Genomic DNA, 20721 nt, shown 5'->3' with positions numbered 1-20721 from the left:
TGTGTGTGTGTGTGTGTGTGTGTGTGTGTGTGTGTGTGTGTGTGTGTTCGTGTGTTCGTGTGTTCGTGTTCAAAGCTGTTAATCTCTTCCATTCTGGCTCCTGGGTTTCTTGTCAGGCCTAGAAAGATGTCCCCATATCAAGACTGTGTAAGTATGTCCCTACATTTTTCCGTTGCTCTACACTTTGCTTGGCTTTTTTGGTCTCTGAATTTCAACTGTTAAAAACTAGCACTTTCTTTATAAGGTGTTTTGTTGTTTAAGTTACAGTAGAAATGCCAGAGACCACCGATTTCGTGTTCCCTCACCAACACTCCTCCCTCCATTAGAGGCGGTGGGGCTGAGTAGAAGCTACAGAGGCAGGTTTAGTGGGATTGATATTTCTTAATCGTTCACTGCATGCTCAGAGGGCTTTCTGAGATGTGTCTAAGATACTGTTGTATTTAAGACTTTGAGAACCTTTTTTTTTTTTAACAATAGAAGTGGTAAAGGAGACTGCCAATAATTTATGACATAAATCTGTTTGTTGCAACTCTGAGCTCAGATGAAAGAGCTAACAAGGGTTATTTTCCTTTCTCTTCTAGATTTTATAGGAAGACAAAGCTTGTTGGTTTTCAAGACATGGAGTGTGTACCTTGCGGAGAACCCCCTCCTCCTTACGAGCCGCACTGTGAGTGAGCTCTGCGCAAACACAGCCCAAGGGCTCTTGGTCTTTTTTCAAACCTTTCTTTGGTTGGCAAATGGACCAGAATCTGTCTCTGCTGTGGGGCTTTATAGTGTGCATTCTTTTATCAAGCTTCCAGCAGGACATAAAGCCCCTTTTGTTGTGTGCCTCAGTCAGCAAACTGTGTCCATTGATTTGAATCTCAAAGTGAAATACAGACATTTTGCTGCTGCTGTGCTCCATTCAAACTCTTATCTTCCTTTCTAGATATATAACTGGCAACTCCAGTTAACTAGGTGGTCCAAATCCTCACACATAATGTCTTTGTGCCATGGCCCCCTAAATTCCTGTGCTTTCCCTTCTTAGTCCCCAGACCCTGTCATGTGGTGGCTTCTCTGCCTTTCCGGAGATGTTCCTCTCCGTGAATCACCTGCCCTAATGAACGTATCATTAAGTGGAATCTTAGTTCATTTCACTCACTCCTTCATTTTTCTCCTTTAACAAATAAGTAAGAAGAGAAAAATCCATTGCATGCTGGAAATACAACTGTAAATGAGAAAATTGTGCCTTTTCTTCTTTGTATTAGTATTAATCTTTTTGACCATATTTTTCCTTAGATGTAAAAGGTATTTGTTACCAGTTATCAACCTGCATTGATTTTGACTAGGAAGAAGAGTGGCTCCTCACTCTTCCTAGTCCTAAATATAGATCTGGCCCATGAAAGCCAACAGGTAATGAGCCAGGAAAGGATCGGCAGGTGTGCCTCCCCATGCCCTCATGTGCTCAGGGCACGCTTGTCTTTGCTGAGCAGGGCTTTAGTGAGCTGTGCTCCCCCACACACGAGACAGCGAAGTCCAGGAGGGAGGACGGAGGAGGTGCTTTATTCGTGCCTAGGTTGCTCACGGCTTTCTGGGGAGCATTGGTAATATAAATGTTTATATTTAGTGGTTGTTTTGATATAATATTCAATGCACAGGATCTGTCTTCTTGCTTCTTACTGTGACAGAAGGCCCCTCTGAAATAATTGAAAATTATTGCATTCTTTGATAAGGTCACATAGTGCTTCCATTTCCAAGAATGTCATGGAATTCTGCAGTCCATATTATTATGTCCTTTACCAAAATGCATCACTTTCTATCCTTCATTTGAAGTGATAGAAAGGCAGAAAAACTGAAGACTCCTTCTAACTTTATAGAAATGTATTTTGACCCTCCTCTTTATAATATGCAAACAGTCACCAAATAAATCATGCAGTTAACAAATGCAGTATTGAATGCCTATTATGTATTAGTCATAATCCAAACTGTTTTAGTTAATTTTCTCGATAGTCCATCATCAGCCCGCATTCGTCAATGAGGACACCAGCTCCAGAGGTGAATGCCTTTCCATTGTTGGCTGGTAGTTAGCAGAGACGGTAATCAAACCCCAGTCTGTCTAACTGCAAATATCGTGCTTTTTCTGCTTCACTCTGCTGTCTTCTGAGACAACCGAGCTATCTGCTCTGCCCTCCCTTGGCTGATGGCAGCCCACTGCGTGTTGACTTTTTCTTGTGTTGTTTGCTTTAATGTTCGTCATCTAATGAAACTCTAAAAGGGTAACGTAGAGAAGACACTGAAAGAGCCACTTTATGCTACACAGCCCATAAAAGGACGCGTCCTCTCGCCAGTTAAAACAGAGCAGCAGCCCGGTCTTGCCCATGGGTCAGCTCAACCGTCATTTTGTCCAGAAGGCGAAGATTATGCACTTCGTCCCCAACTACCATGAAAAGATTTAGAAAAGAAATTGGTATTGCCTAGTTTACAGTTGGAAAGTACGAGGGTTTTTTTTCCCCTTTAATTTATTGGGTTTAAATTTAATATAATCTAGTCATAAGTCTGAGGCATTGGAATTTTTTGCCTTTGGGGTTCTGACTAAGCTTGGATGTCATAAATTAGCCTTTAAACGTAGATTTCACATTTAAATTTTAATGTCTCGTAAAGCTCTAAGTAAGTTGTAATTTGAAAAGAAAATTAACTAGTTTAATTTATATCAATAGCTAGCCCTATTTCTACCTATGAGAAACTTTTTAGAAAGCAAAGAAAATAAATTATTTCTCGAAGTCAGAAATGCAGTGTGCAAGCTCATAGCCTTTCGAATCGTGAAACAACAGTCTGGCGGTCCTCAGCGAGCCTGGGTCCTTATCTCTGCAGAGGAAGGTTTGCTGCCTTTGGCATGGTTCTTGGGAATAATTCCAGAACACAACTCATCTCCTCAAAGGAGATCGTGAAGGCTCGGGGGGAAATTATGTAAGACGCCTCCTGTTTTCATTTCTTCTACCTTGGGCTTTTCAGCTCCTCCACAAAGAACTGCCTCTTCAGGGATTTCTCCCCCTTGGGAGTCCTGTGTTATTTAGACTCTTAGCCATAAGAAAGTGTCACCACTCAAGCTGCCTCAAGTAATGGGGTTTGTTTCCAGGATACACATGGTAGTGAGAGAGCCTGAAGGCCCCAGAACCCAGGAGGAACCCTTGCTCGGGACCCCGGCAGCCCTGGGGCCCAGGGCCTGTAGCCCCCCTGGTGCAGGAGGCTGGGCGCCCTGCCTGGAGCTCCGTGTCAGCACCAGCAGCTGCAGTCTCAGCCTGCAGGACTCTGGGTACGACTCCTGGTTTTCCCTCATACTTTCGGCCAGCAGCTTTGCTGTCTTCTTCCCTGTGCAGGCTCCTGAAGCAGAGACTCTGATTGGTCTAGTTAAACACCATGGTCCTATGAGGCAGAGCCTTTTTCACTTCTCAGTTGAACAAATATTTGAGTGCCTACTGGGTGCCAGGCACACAAGGGAGAACAGATAGACCCTGTCCTCTTCTTCATAGAGTTTAGGGTATAGTGGGGGCATTGTCAGCTGCTCCAAATTAAACAGTATTCAGACCCTACACACGTGGATGCAACACTGTGACTGATCAGCTCCGTGCCTGGAAGGATCCCCGGGGCTCCAAGAATGTATGATGGGTAAAGACGCAGCACTATTAGGGAAGGCTTTCCCAAGCTGTGACTTGTGAGCTGTGATCTAAAGGATCAGCTCGAGGAGGGTGAGCCCGACAAGGAGACTAACAGAGGGGCCCAGAAGTCTGAGGAAGCCAGGAGAGCGGAGTGTCCTGCAGCGTTGGATGCTGTGTGCCAGCCGAGTCAGTGGACCCTGGAACTGGCCTTGGGACTCAGCACCCTGGAGGTCTTTGAGGACATTAACAAGAACCGTTTTAGTTATGGAAGCCAGGTTACAGTGAAATGGGAAGTTCACGTAAGGGGAAGAGTGTGACGATTATAGACACCTCTGTCCAGATGTTTGCCTGTGAAGGAGTAACAGGGCGATGTGTGGAGTGTGCACACAAGGGAGCAGTTTGTTGAATTTCATTTTTTTAGGTGAGAGACAAATCTGCCTGTTTGAAGGTTGCCGGGAAGGACGCACTTGAGAGAGGTTGACTGTTTTATATGAGGGAACTAAAGAATGATCAGTCAGGTAAGGTTTGCGTAGGTGTGGCGTTGACCTCTGGAAGGAGGATGAGCTCCCTGCTGTAACCGGGGAAGGAGGGTGCAGGGCAGATGTGAGTGGGCTTCACAGTCAGTGGCAGGCGGCGGGAGGTTCCTCTGCTTGGCTTCTGTGTGTGTCCAGTAGGAGGCACCGTGTTCTGCCAAGTGAGTCTGGAAGCAAGGAACTCAGGCTGGAAGAGCATAGGGGTCTCAGGTCCTCGTTACAGAGAGTGGGCGGGAAGTCGATTAGAGAAGACAGTGGGTGTCCCAGGAGCAGCGAGGGTCCAGCTGAAGTTTGTAGTCATGGTGAGGCATTGTTTGCTTCTCATATGGTGTCTCCAGGGGCTTCTGTGCGGGGATGACTCAGGCCACCTCTAAGCTGCCCCAAGATGCGTGTGACTTGTAACCCAAATGTGCAGCTTATAGCAAGCTACAGACAAGTCTTTGAAAAGGATGACTGTCTAAGTGTTAATCACACGAGAATAATTTTAAATGGATGTAAATACATTTTCTCACATAATCCCTGAAGCAAACCAAAGTAACAAGAAAACTCAAGATTGAAAACTTCCCACATTTCTGTCAACTCTCCCAGGGGCCACCCCACATCCATGCTTGTCTGTAGCTGGTGTAACTTTGGCAGGTGACTTAACTCCCCTGTGGCTTGGTTTGGGCCATAAAATAGGGTGACCCCTCCCTGCTAAGGTTGTTGTAAGTACGAAGTAGTCAGTGCATGTAAGTCGCGCAGCACGGTGTCTGGCACGCAGGGTCCCCAGTCTACTGGCTCCCTTCCTGCCCCTTTTACCACAGTGCTTCTTTCTTAGATCGGATCTCCTAGCCTTTAGGGGGAGTTGCTGTCTTGAGAAAGCACCAAGTGATGGCCCAGAGGTGTGGTGTTTAGCAGGGGTGGTGGTTCAGAGAACAGCAGTGAGCTGGCACTCCACAGGAAATGGCATAAGGGGAGACGGGAAACTCTGGCCATCAGATAACTAATAGGTTCTCTACAGCTCAAATTTGTAATAAAGGATGTCAAATTAGAAGTTCCTGTCTTTGTAAGGTAGACCTGTATCCCTTGTAAAGTGACTTCAAAAATGAGAAAGAAGTTTCTATCCCTCATGACCCTTTACGCTATATCAGCCCAGTCTTAAGAAGTCCTTAAAAAGGTGGCATGTATTAGAGGCTGTGGAGCAGAGTAGAACACAGTGTAAGATCTGCAGCCAGAAGTTTTGGATTCGCATGTAGGCTCTGCCCTGTAGCGATGGTGTAACCTTGGATAAATGTGTCACCACTTCATACCTCCACTTACTCCTTGGAAAAGGGATAATCATGCCGGTATTGGCAGTTTTTGGATTGAAATAGTCACCCAGAAACATGCCTGCTGCAGAGTGAGCTCAGTAATGCCTCTCTCCCTGCTGGCCTGCCTTCTTCCAAAGGATGGCTGCATCCGCCCAGCATCCCCTCGGCTCCGCCCCGCCCTGCCCCGCCCCAGGTGTGCTCTTTGGAAATGGGTGGCTGGGAGTTGTCCCATATGGGGAGGAGCTCATGATGCAGCTGGCTTTGGTGTCTGTCTTGCTGGCCCTCACCTCCACTGGAGAGTGAGCAGGGAAGCGGACCTGCAGAGAGAGGGGCTGCAGTGGGTTTTTGTATCTGATTACTACTGGCTAGAACACCAGGCTGAGAGACGCTGCTCAGGCTGGTCTCTTTCCTGTCTATCCCATTGCCCAAAGCCTCACACCCCATGCCCAACCAGCACGAGCTTTAAGCTTCCCTTGCCTCAAAACAATGATGTGTGTGTGAATATAACCAATTAGTCCACCCATATCCTCTGTCAGGTCACGAGTAGCGTTAACTTGTGAGAATGACCAATTGGGCATGGAGCATGGGGTTGGTTAATGACATCACTGTAAATGGCAGATAAATGAAAGGCACTCTTTACGTGGAAATCCCTGCTTTGGGCTTTCTCCCCACTGTCTCCTCACATCCTAATAATGTGCACCCGTTTAGAACGTTAAGGAGAAACACACAAGAAATTTTAGGAGAACCATATCCTGTCCTGGGTTTGATAAGAGATGCAGATTTCATGTGATTTCTTTTAGCAATGTTTACTTAATGGGGAACAAATACTGTGGTTGGAACAAATGGTTTTGAAAAAAGTCAAAGCAGTTTTCGCCGAGTACAGCTTTATTTGAGTATGTTTAACCTAGATGTTTGCTTTGTTCCTGGGGGCTTTGTAGAACACGCCACGTGATCCTAAAGAGATAAGCGATCAGATAAGTCCCTGTGTGGGGGAGAAAGAAAAGCGGGAGCTATGTTGACCTGCAACTTACTAGGAATTTTACATGGCTTAATACTCTCAGAAGACAGCAGGTTTCTGCACCAATAAGTAATGAACCACATTATTAAAAAAATGGTTATTTTCCAAAGGAAACTTTAAAATATCTTCTAGGTAATGAATAAAAGCAATTTCAAAATAAACTTTTAAAAGAAATATTTGCTCATTAAAGATGATTTTTAAAGGTTAGTAGAAAAAAGGACGGGAGAACACTGTAAACAAAACATTGCCGGCATTTGAACCACCCAAAACAAAAGACAACACTTTGATGGTTTTCTTTCGTCTTTTTTCTATCTGTACCTCTGATTTTTAAAAAATAGATGTAATTATGCTGAACATACTATTTTATATCCTTTTTCCACTTTAAATTTTTTTTCACACACTATTTTCTAAGCCTTACTGTAATGATATGTGGAGTAAAGTATCATGTAGGTGTTTGGACCACAGTTGGGTTTTGAGGCTGCTGCTGTTCACATCTCTGTGCAGGACCTTTTAACGGATTGATGCCCACGGCGTGTTTGCCTGTCTGAAGGTACTAAGATTTTTGTCTCTTGATAGGCAGTGCTAAATTATGTTAAAGTAAGGGTGCCTAGTAAACACCTCTTTTAAAGAAAACAAAAACAAACTTAAAAGGAAATAAACTGGAAGTGTTTTGAAATCAATACCAATATGAGTTTTCAGGTTTTCTTCAAAGGAAGCGGGAGAGGAGAGGGAGGGGGCGGGAGGAGAAGCAGTGGCTCATGGTGAGTGAGTTTCACCTGAATGCTTTAGCCCCTAAACTCCGAGGTTAAGAAGGCAGCTCCTGGTGCTCTCCCAGCACCCAGTACTCCCGTCCTGGAGTACTTAAACATTTGCTGCCTCTGATCAGAGTGAATGACTGGGTAACGGGTTCCAAAAGAGATGCGTGTAATCCAAAAGTGTTTTACAGTTGCTTTAGAAACAGTATGTGATTCTGACTGTTCCTGTGTGTTTTTTGTTTATGTAGCAGTGTTCTTCTGACGAGTTTGCTAATACTTAGTGGTCCGACTTTCCAAAGTACTTACTGGATCCTCTGTAGGATGGGTCCACAAAGCCGCTGTGTTCTAATTAAGGGTTCAGTTTACTGAGGGTTTTCAAGTAGTCTGTGGTCCTCAGGCCAAGACTCCTTAAGTGTCTGGCCAGGGGTTGCTACCCTGGGTTGTGTCGATGGAGCCGACTTTGGGCACTGTTTCAGGAACAGAGGAGGGCCACTCTGCCTCCTAAACAAGTCGATAATGCAGTACAGAGGGGAGCGTCTTAAAGAGAAGTCTTAGACATTTAGCTCTTTCCTGTTAAACAGAACTTAGGGAATAGGAGGACAACAAGATCAAAGAGAACTCAGCACAGACAGAACAGCCCATGGCTTGTGGCAGACAGATTACGAAGCCAGCCCTCCCCTGTGACATTTGAAGCAGAGATTTCCTCTGCTGTTCACTAGTTTATTTGTTGGTTTAAGAACCATTGCTCTTCTCTTCCTTCCACTCTCTACAGTTCCCCACTTTCCTTTAGTATCTCCCTTTCTTTTTGTCAATGTTACGTGATTTCATTATTTTATTGAAAAACAATCTAAAATAGTAGTAGTCAAGATCGCTTACGTGGAAACCAAAGAAACAGAAACCAGCCAGGTCCCCCTGCAGAGTCCCGGCAGGAGAGTGCTCTACACAGAGGAACGCTTTCTAAGCCCTCCTGTGGAATCCATTTATTTTTTAATATAAGCATTGCTATGCCAAGCAAGTGAGCCACGGTGCAGGGAAGGAGAGGCGAGGGAAGAAGCTAACAATGAGGGATGGATGCCACAAGAAGTGAAAGGGCAGCCTGCGGTCCAGTGGGGAGGAGTCGGAGACACCGCAAAAAACAGCCACAGGAACTCCAACCACACTGTAATTTTGTGCCATTGAGCACAGAGCAAACAGACCTATGCAGCCTAAGGACTGACCTCTGAGCTTTTCTCTCTAATACCACTGGGAGGATAATGACAGTTCTCATTATTATTCTGGACCCAAAAAAGAAGTGGGAGGGATGATCAGATTACATTTGTTCAAGTCTTCTTAAGAAAGCAGGAAACTGTTGTAATTGATTTTAGAATGATTTCCTTAGAAAATAATCCTTTTTAAAGCTGATTTGCTTATCAAGGCACACAGCTGTTATCTAAAAATAGGCTGAAAATTTGTTATAGCAAACTCCTCATTTTCTGAGGATGTTGAGAAAAACAGCTGGGCACTTTCAGTGTCTTGACCTCTTTAGAGAAAAAGAGCGCTATAAATGCAACTGCTCTGTATGATTATTTCGCTATTTCAAATATTTATCTTCACATAGCCCTGGTTTCACTGAAGTTGTAGAAATCAAAAATTCTTAAAAGAAGAAAAGTGTCTTAAACTCATGTGCTCTGCATTCATTCTTGTCTCCCAATGTAAAACCGATATATATTTGTAAGCCATTAACTTTGTTCCAAGTAGAAAAAAGGAAAGTTTAAATGCCGTGACTGCGTCGGCTGCAGCGCCCCCTGAATCCGGGATGCTGTGGAGCGTCCTGAGCTAGAGGCGCGGAAGGAGCCCAGAGCCTTTGATCCGAGCTCGCGGCAGTTGATGATTACCCAGTCAGCTCTGAACGTACTTCTCTGCCTTTCTCTTTACTCTCTTTTAGACATTTAAAGTCACTGAGCTGGTTTAAATATTTACTCACGAAGAAACAGGTTGCGGTTTGTTAAAGGCCATCACTAAATTAAATGAATGTTAGATTAAGTACAGTTTATTTTAAAAAATATAGTCTAGCAGGCCTGTTTCATTAAGTTGTGGACTTTTACAAATGGCACAGTGATTTGTGTGCGTACCCATTAAATGCTTAAAATAAATAAGTTTGGATAAAACAATCGAACAGTTTGTGCCAAACCTGCAGTGGACATACTCAAAGCCTAATCTTAGAGATCCCTGCGTTTCTTACAGTGGAGCACTCCTTCTCGTCCGGTGGTGTGTTAGGGCTCACGCTCCCCCAGGGCCCAGTCCTGGCCTTCTGGGCCCCCTTCTCAAGGGGACTGGAATATGTAGCCTTCACCAGTGGGCTGGATCCCTTTGTCTTTAAACATGAGTGAGTGCCTGGCCACTTCCAACATCAACTGCTGAAGGAAGGGAGTTAATTTGAGGAACATCGTTTTGAGGAGGGAAAACAGAAGCAACAGGAGAGTTTAAAATAGCAGACGTTTGTTAAATTCTGAAGGGTACCAGACACTTCATCTGCATTTCTCAGCTGCCCTGCAGTAATTCTTGGCCGTGAGCATACCTGATGCCCTCACTCCACAGCTGGGAAGCAGTCACAGGGACCAGGAGACAGCATTCAAACCTGAGTGGGCCTGCAGCACAGATGCGCTGAGCTCAGTACTGCCTCTCCAGGTGAACTCAGCAGGACCAGGAATAAAGGAGTTTGAAAATAATTTTAAAATTAAGGGAAAAAATTTGAAACTATAAATAAAATATAATTGAGTCATCCTACTTGAAATAATAGTGTAAAGTAACTCAAAGTTTGCAAAAGGTAGTAGAAAGTAAAAATTGGAAGCCTGAAGTCACATATCAAACCAGGACTTAATTTTTAATTTTTTTCTTTTTTGGTGAGGAAGATTCGCCCTGAGCTAACATCTGTGCCCATCTTCTTCTATTGTATGTTGGATGCCACCACAGTGTAGCTTGAGAGCAGTGCTAGGTCCGTGCCTGGGATCTGAACCCACGAACCCCAGGCCGCTGAAGCGGAGTGCATGAACTTAACCAGTACGCCACCAGGCTCGCCCCCCAAACAGGGCTTAGTTTTTTTAATGATAAGATCCCACTTCAGGTGTTTAAAGTATTATTTTAACTGCTTCACTTACTATTTTGACCATCTTGGAGAAATTAAGTATTCATGAGAGTTTTGCCTACATTGTGAATCATGTAGCCATTTTTTAAATTAAATACTCAAGAAACATCTTTTCTTGATACTTACACAATTATAATTAAAGGGAGGAAGTGCTTTTTTTTTAACTGTTGCAAAATAAATTTGTAAATTTTATTGAAATGTAATTGACGTACAAGAAGAGGCACCAGTTTAAGTGTACAATTCATTGGGTTTTGACAGATGTATACTCCTGTGTAATCATCTCCCCAGTGAAGATGTAAAATGTTTCTCTCATCTCCCCCAAAAGGGAAGTCATTTTAAGCAATGACTTTGGAGTGGCCTCGGAAGTGTTCTCTTTATCTTATTTACCAACTGTCTTGAAGACACGGTTTGGACATCTTTTTGTTCTCTTGAATTTTTAAAAACTTATTAATGTGTACATTATAGTTTTCTGTCTATGTTTCATTTTCTATCAAGCGACCACAGGGTTATGGTATGAAATGTTGAATTTTGTCTTTAAATGATTTTCTGCAAAATCTTTAGTATCAAACTTAAAAAATTCATTGAAAAATCAGTCAGTCACTCCTGGAAAGCCTTCCAGTGGTCATAAGAGGCATGCTTTTCCTTAAAATGAGAAACATTACATTTTAAAATCCTTGGCATCAGGCTGTTGAACTATGGAAGCGGGTCGGGGGCCACTTTCGACTGCCTGGTGCTGGTCTGGATATCAGCAGCAGGCATCAGAAAGGTCTCTCTCCCATGTTGTGCATCACCCGCCTTCAGGCTGCCCTCTCATTCGCTGACAAGTGTATCGAGTGCCTACTCTGAGCACTGATGTGGGCACTGGGGACCCTGCAGTGAAAAACACACACTAAATTCCCAGTCCTCCAGGAGATGACGTTCCAGTGCTCCCGAGGAGGGGTAGTATAAAAATACGGTGGTCAGGGAAGGCCTAGGACAGGGCCCTGGAGAAGGGAAGGAGGGAGCCAGCCGTGGGCAGAGTGTGCAACACACTTAGCAGAGGCTGGAGCCCAGTGGGTAGAGTGGAGGGGCTTGGACCAAGTAGGGCTTGTAAGCCATTGTGAAGAAGCGGGTCTTTATTCAGAGGGAGCTGGGAATGTGAGCTGACTTCAGTTGTAGAAAGACCCTTCTGGCTACTGCTGAGAACAGACTGCAGGGAGCAAGGGGAGCAGCAGGGAGGCGAGGCGCACAGTGTTTGCATCCGACACAATAAACGTAGCTCTTTGAAGAATGGACTTTCCACCCTTTCTCAAGAGTTAATTATTAGTTTAATTTATTTAATTAATTTAAATACTTTTATTTAATTATTAGTTATATTAATAGTATAATAACATTTGTTGTATTTTGCTTGCTCTGTGTGGTGTGAAAGAAAATTAAAGAAGAACATGGTTGATCTTTTTTCTAAACTCGGGCAAAACACCACTTTGAAAGAGGTTAACTTAGGATTTTACATCATACCATAAGATTTCAATTCATCATAAATATTTTCTATTATTTTAGACGCTGAGGGCACAGATAAAAATCTGAAAAATAAAAGGGAGTTTCTCTCTAACTTCTAATGCCAATTAGCACCACGAGGCACTTGCACAGAACTCCCTCGGTTGGTCATCGCGAGACTGACGCAAACCAGGATCTGCGTGGTGTTTTTCATGAATTCACTTGTCTAGTCTTCACAATGGAGAGGGCTTGATTTTGAGTCTGGTCCTAATACCTAACTTTCAGGCAAGTTTAGCTTTTCTGTGTCCCAGGTTTTTCGTGTACCAGGTGAAGATTCTAATAATTTCAAAAGAGTAAATAAAGCCTTGGTGAAATTCCTGACTCAGCTTCATTTTCCAATCCTCAGGAAAACCGTGCTCCTTCCAACCCAATCCACAGTTTTGTTCTTTTTTTTTTAAAGATTTTATTTTTTCCTTTTTCTCCCCAAAGCCCCCCGGTACATAGTTGTATATTTTTAGTTGTGGGTCCTTCTAGTTGTGGCAAGTGGGACGCTGCCTCAGCGTGGTTTGATGAGCAGTGCCATGTCCGCACCCAGGATTCGAACCAACGAAACACTGGGCCGCCTGCAGCAGAGCGCGCGACCTTAACCACTCGGCCACGGGGCCAGCCCTCACACAGTTTTCTTCTTTACCATAAGTTCTGTCATTTGTAAAATAATAAATTAATAACAATATCAATAATACTGGAATAGGAGATAGCAAGAAACACTGTCCAAATCCAGATTTTCTTTTCAGTGCAGACCCAGCCATATGAAACTATGCATAGACATACACACATTTTTTTCTTAGTTGAAAATTAATGGGTGGAAATAATTTGAGTTTTATCATCTTAGAATAATTTCACAGTAGATTACTTCTTTAAATACTGAAGTAAGGTAAATAGGAATTATCCACTTTACTAATAACAGGGAACCTGAGCGTTACAGGATGCAGAGTCCTCAGGTGAAAGCATGCATATCTCGTGCCCTCTCCAAAGATGAGGGAAATGCAGTCTGCGCTTTCACAGGGACGCAGGGTGGAGGGCCCCGTGTGGAGCCGGCGCTCAGAGGGTTAGGTGGAGTCCACTCCGCAGCAGGGGGCGTAGCTTTGGCCCAAGTTTTGTATCTTTGTTCCAATTCCCAGATGGCAGCCGTGTCTGTTAGTCCCAATTGAAGCAAAACTATTTTTGAGCTTGTGTATCCTTCAGCACAGATGTTCAAGACCACAATAATGTGTTTCTTTTATGGTGTCTTTTCTGTTTCTTGCAGTAAAGTTTAAAAGCTTCCTTGTTTCATAAGTCAAATAAACACAGCAAGACCTTATAGAACTGTGGGATAATGAAAAGAAGAAAAACGTCCTTGAAATCAGAAAAAGATTCTTTTGCTTTATCATATTTGCAGAGAAATACTATAGACAATCTGTTGCCATTTTGTGGATTATAATTTTTTTCAGTGTTAATTATGGTATTTATCGTAATTAAGGAACCAAATAGTTATACTTATAATCCACCAAGTGCCAAAGAGAATCTAAAGTAATGAGCTCGCTCCTGGCATAACAGACTTTCTCTGCACAGTGCATGGCAGGAAAAGTCTCCAGTCAACCCCGGAGCCCGGACTGTGGGCTGCGATGGCCTCTTGTTCACCTCCCTCCCTGGCCAGCCACTCTCCTGTGATAACTGCTTTCTCTGTCTTTCTTTCTTGCTTTTTCTCTTAGAGACATGCGTGATAATATTTGGCCTACACCATCTTGGTGGGGAACAGATCTCTAGGCCAAGTTATCTGGAAGCAAGGTCAAGAACAGCAAAACTAAGTGTGGTGAAGCAGTTTACCATGCCTCAGCTGCCATGACCTTCAGCCTCCCAGTGTCAGGGTCCCTACCCAGGATTTTCTCCCTTCTGGGCATGCTTCTACCTGTCGAGTTTAAACTTCGGGATCCCCTCTGACCTCCTGCCCTTCAGACCACTCTCTCCCCACCTCCCCGGCCTTCGGCCTTCGTGGAGGCCTCTCTATATGTTGCCAGCCCGAATCGCTCCTCCGTCACCCCAGCACCTCTCTCAGCGACACTCCTGACCCTCTGCCTGCTCACCTCCCATCTCGCCTGCTCCGGTCCTGTCGCTGGGCTGCCGAGTGCCCTTGAATCCTGTCCCCTTCAGTTTTATCGTTGGATTTCTGATAGTGCATTCAGTGACATATGTATCTTAAAGAGTAGGAAACTCTTTACCTTGTCCATTTATAATTTTCTTTTGCCCTGTTAAGAAGAAGTACAGCTGTTCAGTTCAATGCCTTATAAATACAGTTAAATTTCTCTTTCTGGATAGAAACATTCACATTTTATACTAATAAATAAAATGCAAAGCCCAATTTAAAGAAATGTTTAAAAACTCTTCCCCACTCACAGTTGGTAACAGTCACTGGTAACTGAGTACGCACTCGGCTATTGGTGCTCGTGGGTGATGACAGGCTTGTCCAGGACCCCAGCTCACTCCACAGTTCCTTCTCTTCCCCTCACCTCAGGAGCCACACCTGTGCTCAGCGTATCCATACCCTGGGTAGATTTGTCCTCCCTGTGCCCCTGGTGTCTCCCTGCCAGTGTTGGGGAGCAAACCACGAAAGATGATGGCTCTCAGAGCCCACACTTGGTCTCTATTTCATAGGCAGCTCCCCAGCCAGTACTATGTAGTCCAAACCAGACAGGGTCCTGTGGCCAATTTGGCCAGCAGGGCAGTGGTCTGCATGCCCTGGCCTGGGAGCATGCTGGCCCCTTAGGAGCCGTGTAGTTGAGGAGGAGATGATACACGAGGACTAAGGTAGTGACTATAGGGAAGGAGATGAGGCTAGAGATCCAAGTATTTGGAAAGACCATTTTCAAAGCAGTGTATACTAGAGGATGTGAAAGGATATGCTGAAATCATTATTTTTTTTAGCAATTGAAATAACAAGGTACTTACCACTGCAGTCAGAATAAATGATGATACTGTGATTTTTCAGCTTAGGAATAAAAACTATATTGGCACAATAACAATGCTTTGTACTTAAGTTATTAAGTACCGTCAACTTACTTTATAGCTTAGAAGGTGTTTTCGCTAGTCTAATACACTGGGGTGGTGACGAATGGGGCAGTGGAGAGAGTGCTGGGTGGTGCTGTCTCAAAGTAGAAAGGAGCTGGGCTACCTAAAAGACTCTGTTCAAACATGCTGTGTGAGGCCATTTATTTAGTTGGAGGAGGTTTGCAGTGGAAAATAATGGTCTCAGTTGGACAGGGAACCAAGCCCGTGTCTACACACACCAATTAAAGGCTTGGTGACTTCGGCCTTATTTTTTAAAATCAGTTTTTGTAACCACACAGGTTAGTAATCCAAGTCAGAAAATATAGCTAACTGTGTTGATGAGAGTGAGAAACTGCCAGATTTCTACTCAGCTTCATGCTGTCAGCTTATTACCAAATAAATGCGATCCCAGACTTCTTGGACTACCAAAATGTACCCAGTTCTGAGTGAGAGTTTGATTCTCTCCAGGTAAAAATAAGAAGATAAAGTCAAGGAGAGAGAAGAGACGTAGGGTCAAATATCACCAACACTGGATAGAAGCTTCCATTGGTCAGTATATCTTTTTGGTTATAAATGCTGTGCTGGGCCAGAAGGTCTTCCAGTCTCCTTTCTCCTCACTCTCTCTCCTCTTTCCTTCTCCTCCTCTCAAATAGGAGTGTTTCTGTTCTCGTGTTGACAATCTAGAATGTCTGTGTTCATCCGAGTGTCACCAACCCACCCTCATGAATGAATGAAGTCACAGTAACTTGCCCATGAAGACAGATATCACATGTCCATGTAACTGGTCCTTTTTTCTGCCATAATTTTGCAGTAAAGGAAGACCATTTAAATATTGGCAGTAACACCAAACAAATACATATGTGAGAAAATAGAGATTTCTTCTCTGTGTCTTCCTTTCAGACTGTCATTTCTATTAATTCCTTTCCCTTCAGTATCCCATTTTGCATGTAATTTAAATATGTAATATTATTTTTGTTTAAAGCTTGTTTGTGTTTCTGTTTATTTGTTACTATGCAGTTAATTAATGAGTCCAAATCATGGTTTTAGTGTTCAAGGGGCTAGGGAAGAAAGAATCATATTGTTTTAGTTCATTCACTCCAAAATACCTATATCAACAATACTTAATAAAAGTCTTTGAAAAAGATGTGGAAATCTTGCACAAAAAATTATGCTCAGTTGTGGTACTATCAGCTTGCATGTCATCCATTCAGAAGTCTCTGCAAAGGTGTTGAAGGCAGAGTGAGTGCAGGTCCATGGCCCGTCTTCCACACCCCTTGAGTAAGACCGTGAACCACGGCGCTTTCTTCAAGTGTTGGCCTGCGTGCCTCAGCTCTGTATTCTCAGAGCCTTCTCTGTCAGTGACAGATAATTGAAACTCTTCTTATTAGCCTTTCAAAGTTTTTTTTTTTTCTAAAGAGTTTTCTTAGTAATAGTTTTAATGTTTCATTCACAGTATTCTTGGAGGTTTAGTTCTTGGGCTAATTGTTGCTTATTGTTACATAATGTTGCTTAATGTTACCAGTTAGGAGATCTGATGAGACCCTTTGAGATACTTAGATAAAAGAAGTAGTAACTTTGTGTTTTGTAACAAATGAGTCTAAACCTCTGGAGAGAACTATTGTGGTTTGTTTTTATTGTTATTTTCCTTCTGAACTTTCCAGTGCTTTAGGGATGCTAGGTGGACACGTGTGAACACAGTTGCAGGCAGCTCATTCCGTCAGTTTATTCAATGGCCTGCCTGCTTTGTGGGTGCTTTCAATTGAGTTAAAAGACAATCCAGATTCCGACATAATAATTATAATATAATATCTAATTCCGAATAATCATAGGAGAAAGTGTGGCTCACACTTACAGAAGCTTTACTGTGTGTGAGGTACGTGCTAACCCTTTATGTGAGTTAAATCCTATGAAGTGGGTATTGTTATTTCCTGATTCTGCCAAAAAGGAAGTTGACTCGAGAGATCGTCATTTGCCACTGGTAACACAGCCAGTAAGTGGCAAAGCCGAGTTTGAAGCTAAACTGTTGGCTACCAAGGTATTAACCATTAGAATGTGTAGCATTTTACAGTCAGTTTTAAAGCCAGGAAAAGAGGGAAGGAAGAAAGGATGAAGGCCTGCTGATGTACGTGTATCGTGCATGGACCAGTGCGGGGAGGCTTCTGTCTTCCCCTTTTTTAAGATTTAGTCTGTGATCCTTCAGAAGCAAAGTGCTTTACTGATCAGCAAGCAGGCCCCCAGTTCCAGCATATGTGCCTACAGCAGAGGCCCAGCGAAAAGAGCAGGGCAGGCCTTCGGAGTGTGTGTTTGCTATTTTAATTCTCATTTAGTAAAATCGAGTTCATATAAACACAACTTGAATATGCTCCACAAATGTGAGCTCTTTACCACCAGAATCTGCTTAATTCAGTTACTGTGTATATTAACTTATCTGGACATCATTGATACTATTTTCCGCTTCATGAGTGGGTCTAATTAAAAGCGACTATGCTATATAATTAAAATATTGATATTGCATTCATATCTTTAACCCTTTGATTCGTATTAGTGTTTTGTCACTACCAAAGTATTAGCAGTCGATTAACTTATTTCTCTTTAAGATGATTAAACCACTGACTTCAGTTAATATTTTCTAAGAGCAGAGATAAAGTTGCAGATAAGAACTGATAAGAGTGAAGAACTGATAGACCTGTTATTTAAAGAAGTTTCCACTTTTCTAATTACAAACCTCTTCTGGTATAAGAAATTTAGCAAAATGTTTCGGTAAAAGCTTTCTAGAATGCAATAAAGGACTTTGATTCATGTAATTAATGTTTTAATTGCAAGATTTGGACCTTTCTATAACTCAAAAGATAACTGGAATAATTGGAACCATTTTAGAATATTGGCTATAATCGTATCTTTTTAAATGTGTTGTAATAGAAAGTAGTATTTATTAACAATTTAAAGGAAATTATTATTTAAATGACTTCATATAAGAATACGAAAATAGACATAAGTGTGAAGGACACTCCTAAGTGCTTTAAATTTAAGAATGGACATAACATTATTCGCCCTCCCTACCCCCATCCCCCAGTTTCAAGAAGGACATTTCACATTTCTTCATGGTTTCCTCTCGGTAAACATGGTAGCAGGCTGACAGTGGCAGTAAGACAGTGACGGGCAGGCAGCTCAGAGGAAAACAGAAATTGATCAAGTCAGAATTGCTGGATGGAGAGAGGGCTCAAAGACCTCCACAGGGAGCTCAGGGTCTCCTGGGCTGCTCTAAATAACCCGAATAACCTCCATCCCATAATGCCGCAGCCGGAGAGCCTGTCAGTGACATTGCAAATCCTATGGATTCCTTAGTTCCAAGGATATCCTTTCAGCTTTCATATTTCGCTTAGTTTCCACTCAGTGGCCCTTAGATAGAACTTGACCAAGTGGGAAATAAAGATATAAAAGTTTACTTCTTAGGGATGGATTCTGTTTATAATAAAACCATATTTGTGAATCATCTCTATTCGTATTAAAAGAAGCGAGCTCGGGGCCACCTTGGGGCTCTGCCTTGATTCCCCTGCTTGTACATTGTGAAAGGACTGGTAATTAGAGCAATGCCCAGAAGGGAAGTTAAGAGAAGGAATCAAGCTCAGAAGTTTGTATTTATAAACAAATGTTACAGCATTGCTCAGCAAAGAGGAATGCTGGCATAGCTGTACTGTTTTCAATGTGCTCTCAGTTCAAAAAGGAAAATCAATAAAATCAGTGTAGGGCACTAACTTGGAAACTCAGCCCTCAGAGCTGTTTGAAAACCGGTCTGACATGATGAACTTTGGGTTCTCCATGTGCACAGCTGGCTGTCCCAGATACAGATGTTAGAGGACAGTCTAGCCAGTGGTTCCTGGTCTCAGATGCTGGTAAACAGGGATGGCAAGCCAAAAAATAATGTATTTATTTGGGGGAAGCTTCAAAAGTAAGATCACAATGACTCCTTAGGAAAAAGATGCAAATCCTAGTCTCATCTTTCTATCATTCATCGAAAACTATTCTTAATTTAAATAATCTTGCGTTAAGTAATGGAAGCTTGCTTAAGTCATAGTTACTGTTTCTTAGAAACTTCCACTGAGCTTTGCTGCTCTTATTTGACTTTGTAGCATCACATTTTGGTTCCATTTTAATTCAAAGATTCATTCAACAGTAAATTTGTAGGCATCTACAATGAGCAAGGTCATTAATTTTTTAAAAATCACAAATCTAGGGGCCAGCCTGGTGGCATAGTGGTTAAGTTCGCGCATTTAGCCTCAGTAGCCGGGAGTTTGCAGGTTTGGATCCTGGGTGTGGACCTACACACCACTCATCAAGCCATGCTGTGGTGGCGTCCCACATACAAAATAGAGGAAGATTGCCACAGATGTTAGCTCAGGGACAATCTTCCTCAAGCAAGATTGACAACAGATGTTAGCTCAAGGCCAATCCTCCTCCCCCCAAAAAAAGAAAAAGAAAATTCACAAATCTATTTAACTTTCCTCCAGAATGTTGAAATTTGCTTTTTATAACTAATCTCCAAAGTAAAATATCCTAAAATACCTAATTATTTAAGAATCAGAAGAATTCATCTCATTAAGCTTCGGTTTACTACTTCTTTCTTGAAATGCATTCTTTTCCAGGCTTCCTTGACACCATTCCTGCTTGTTTTCTTCTTATCTGACAGCTGGCTCCTCTGCTTCTATCACTTTCCTAATTTCAAAGTGTAGCTGGATTCTGTCCTCGGCCCTAGTGTTTACATTAAACATGTAAGGGATTTTAATGGTCCCTTGGCTTTGGGTATTATCTATGCACTCATGGTTTTCAAATTTCTATCTCCAGTGACAATCTGTCTTCTGCCTGTTCTTACAGGCAGAATGTACACCCCCTTATCCGTGGGGTATACATTCCAAGACCCCCTGTGGATGCCTGAAACCCAGAATAGTATGTATACAGCATAGATACACTGGACAAAGGGGTGATTCACGTCCCCGGTGGGCCGGAGCCAGCCAGCGTGATATTTCATAATGCTACTCAGAATGGCCCACAATTTAAAACTTACAAATTGTTTATTTCTGGAATTTTCCATCTAGTATTTTTGGACCAAGATTGACCATGGGTAACTGAAACCTCAGAAAGTGAAACCATGGATAAGGGGGGACTACTGTATCTTCAGCTGCCAACTCAACAGCTCCACATGGGTAGATAATAAGTATTTCGGACTTCAGATTTCAAAGCAGAATTTTTTATTCCTTGCTTTCTCACCCCCACCAAATCCACTGTCCCTCCAGCTTTCACTCTCTCAAAAAATTAGTCAATGGCACCATAATTTTCCCAGTGGTTTACTCCAAAATCCCAGGCATCATTGTTGACCCTCCAACCAGTTTCCGATAGTGTTTTTTGTTGTGATAAAATATATATAACATAAAATTTGCCCTTTTTAACTGTACAATACAGTGGCATTAATTGCATCCACAGTGTTGTGCAGCCATCACCACATCTACTTCTAGAAGCCTGTCGTCACTCCAAACAGGAATTCTGGGACGACTAGGCAAGAACGTCCTGTCCTCCTCTCATCCCCACCCCTAGTAACTTCTAATCTACTGTCTGTCTCTATGAACTTGGGTGTTCTAGATATTTCAGAGGAGTGGAATTATATCAATATTTGTCCTTTTGTGTCTGGCTTATTTCACTTAGCATAATGTTTTCAAGATTCATCCACGTTGTAAAATGTATCCAATTTTATTCCTTTTTAAGGCTGAATAATATTCCATTGTATGTGTATATTCCACATTTTTGCTATCAAG

General features: G+C 42.7%; 1 protein-coding gene across 6 annotated transcripts in view; it reads left to right on the top strand.

The window, feature by feature from the left end:
* TNFRSF19 (TNF receptor superfamily member 19) overlaps positions 1–20721 on the top strand; it is a 95583-nt gene that overhangs the window by 48818 nt on the left and 26044 nt on the right. For all 6 annotated transcript variants that reach the window (XM_046664532.1, XM_046664527.1, XM_046664530.1 and 3 more), the window contains exon 5: positions 582–667. In XM_046664532.1, the coding sequence (XP_046520488.1) occupies positions 582–667 (86 nt within the window). The remainder of the gene's footprint in view (positions 1–581; positions 668–20721) is intronic.

Source organism: Equus quagga, chromosome 6, assembly GCF_021613505.1.
Source record: "Equus quagga isolate Etosha38 chromosome 6, UCLA_HA_Equagga_1.0, whole genome shotgun sequence".
NCBI classification, from domain to species: domain Eukaryota; kingdom Metazoa; phylum Chordata; class Mammalia; order Perissodactyla; family Equidae; genus Equus; species Equus quagga.
This window is presented reverse-complemented; position numbering and strand designations above follow the sequence as displayed.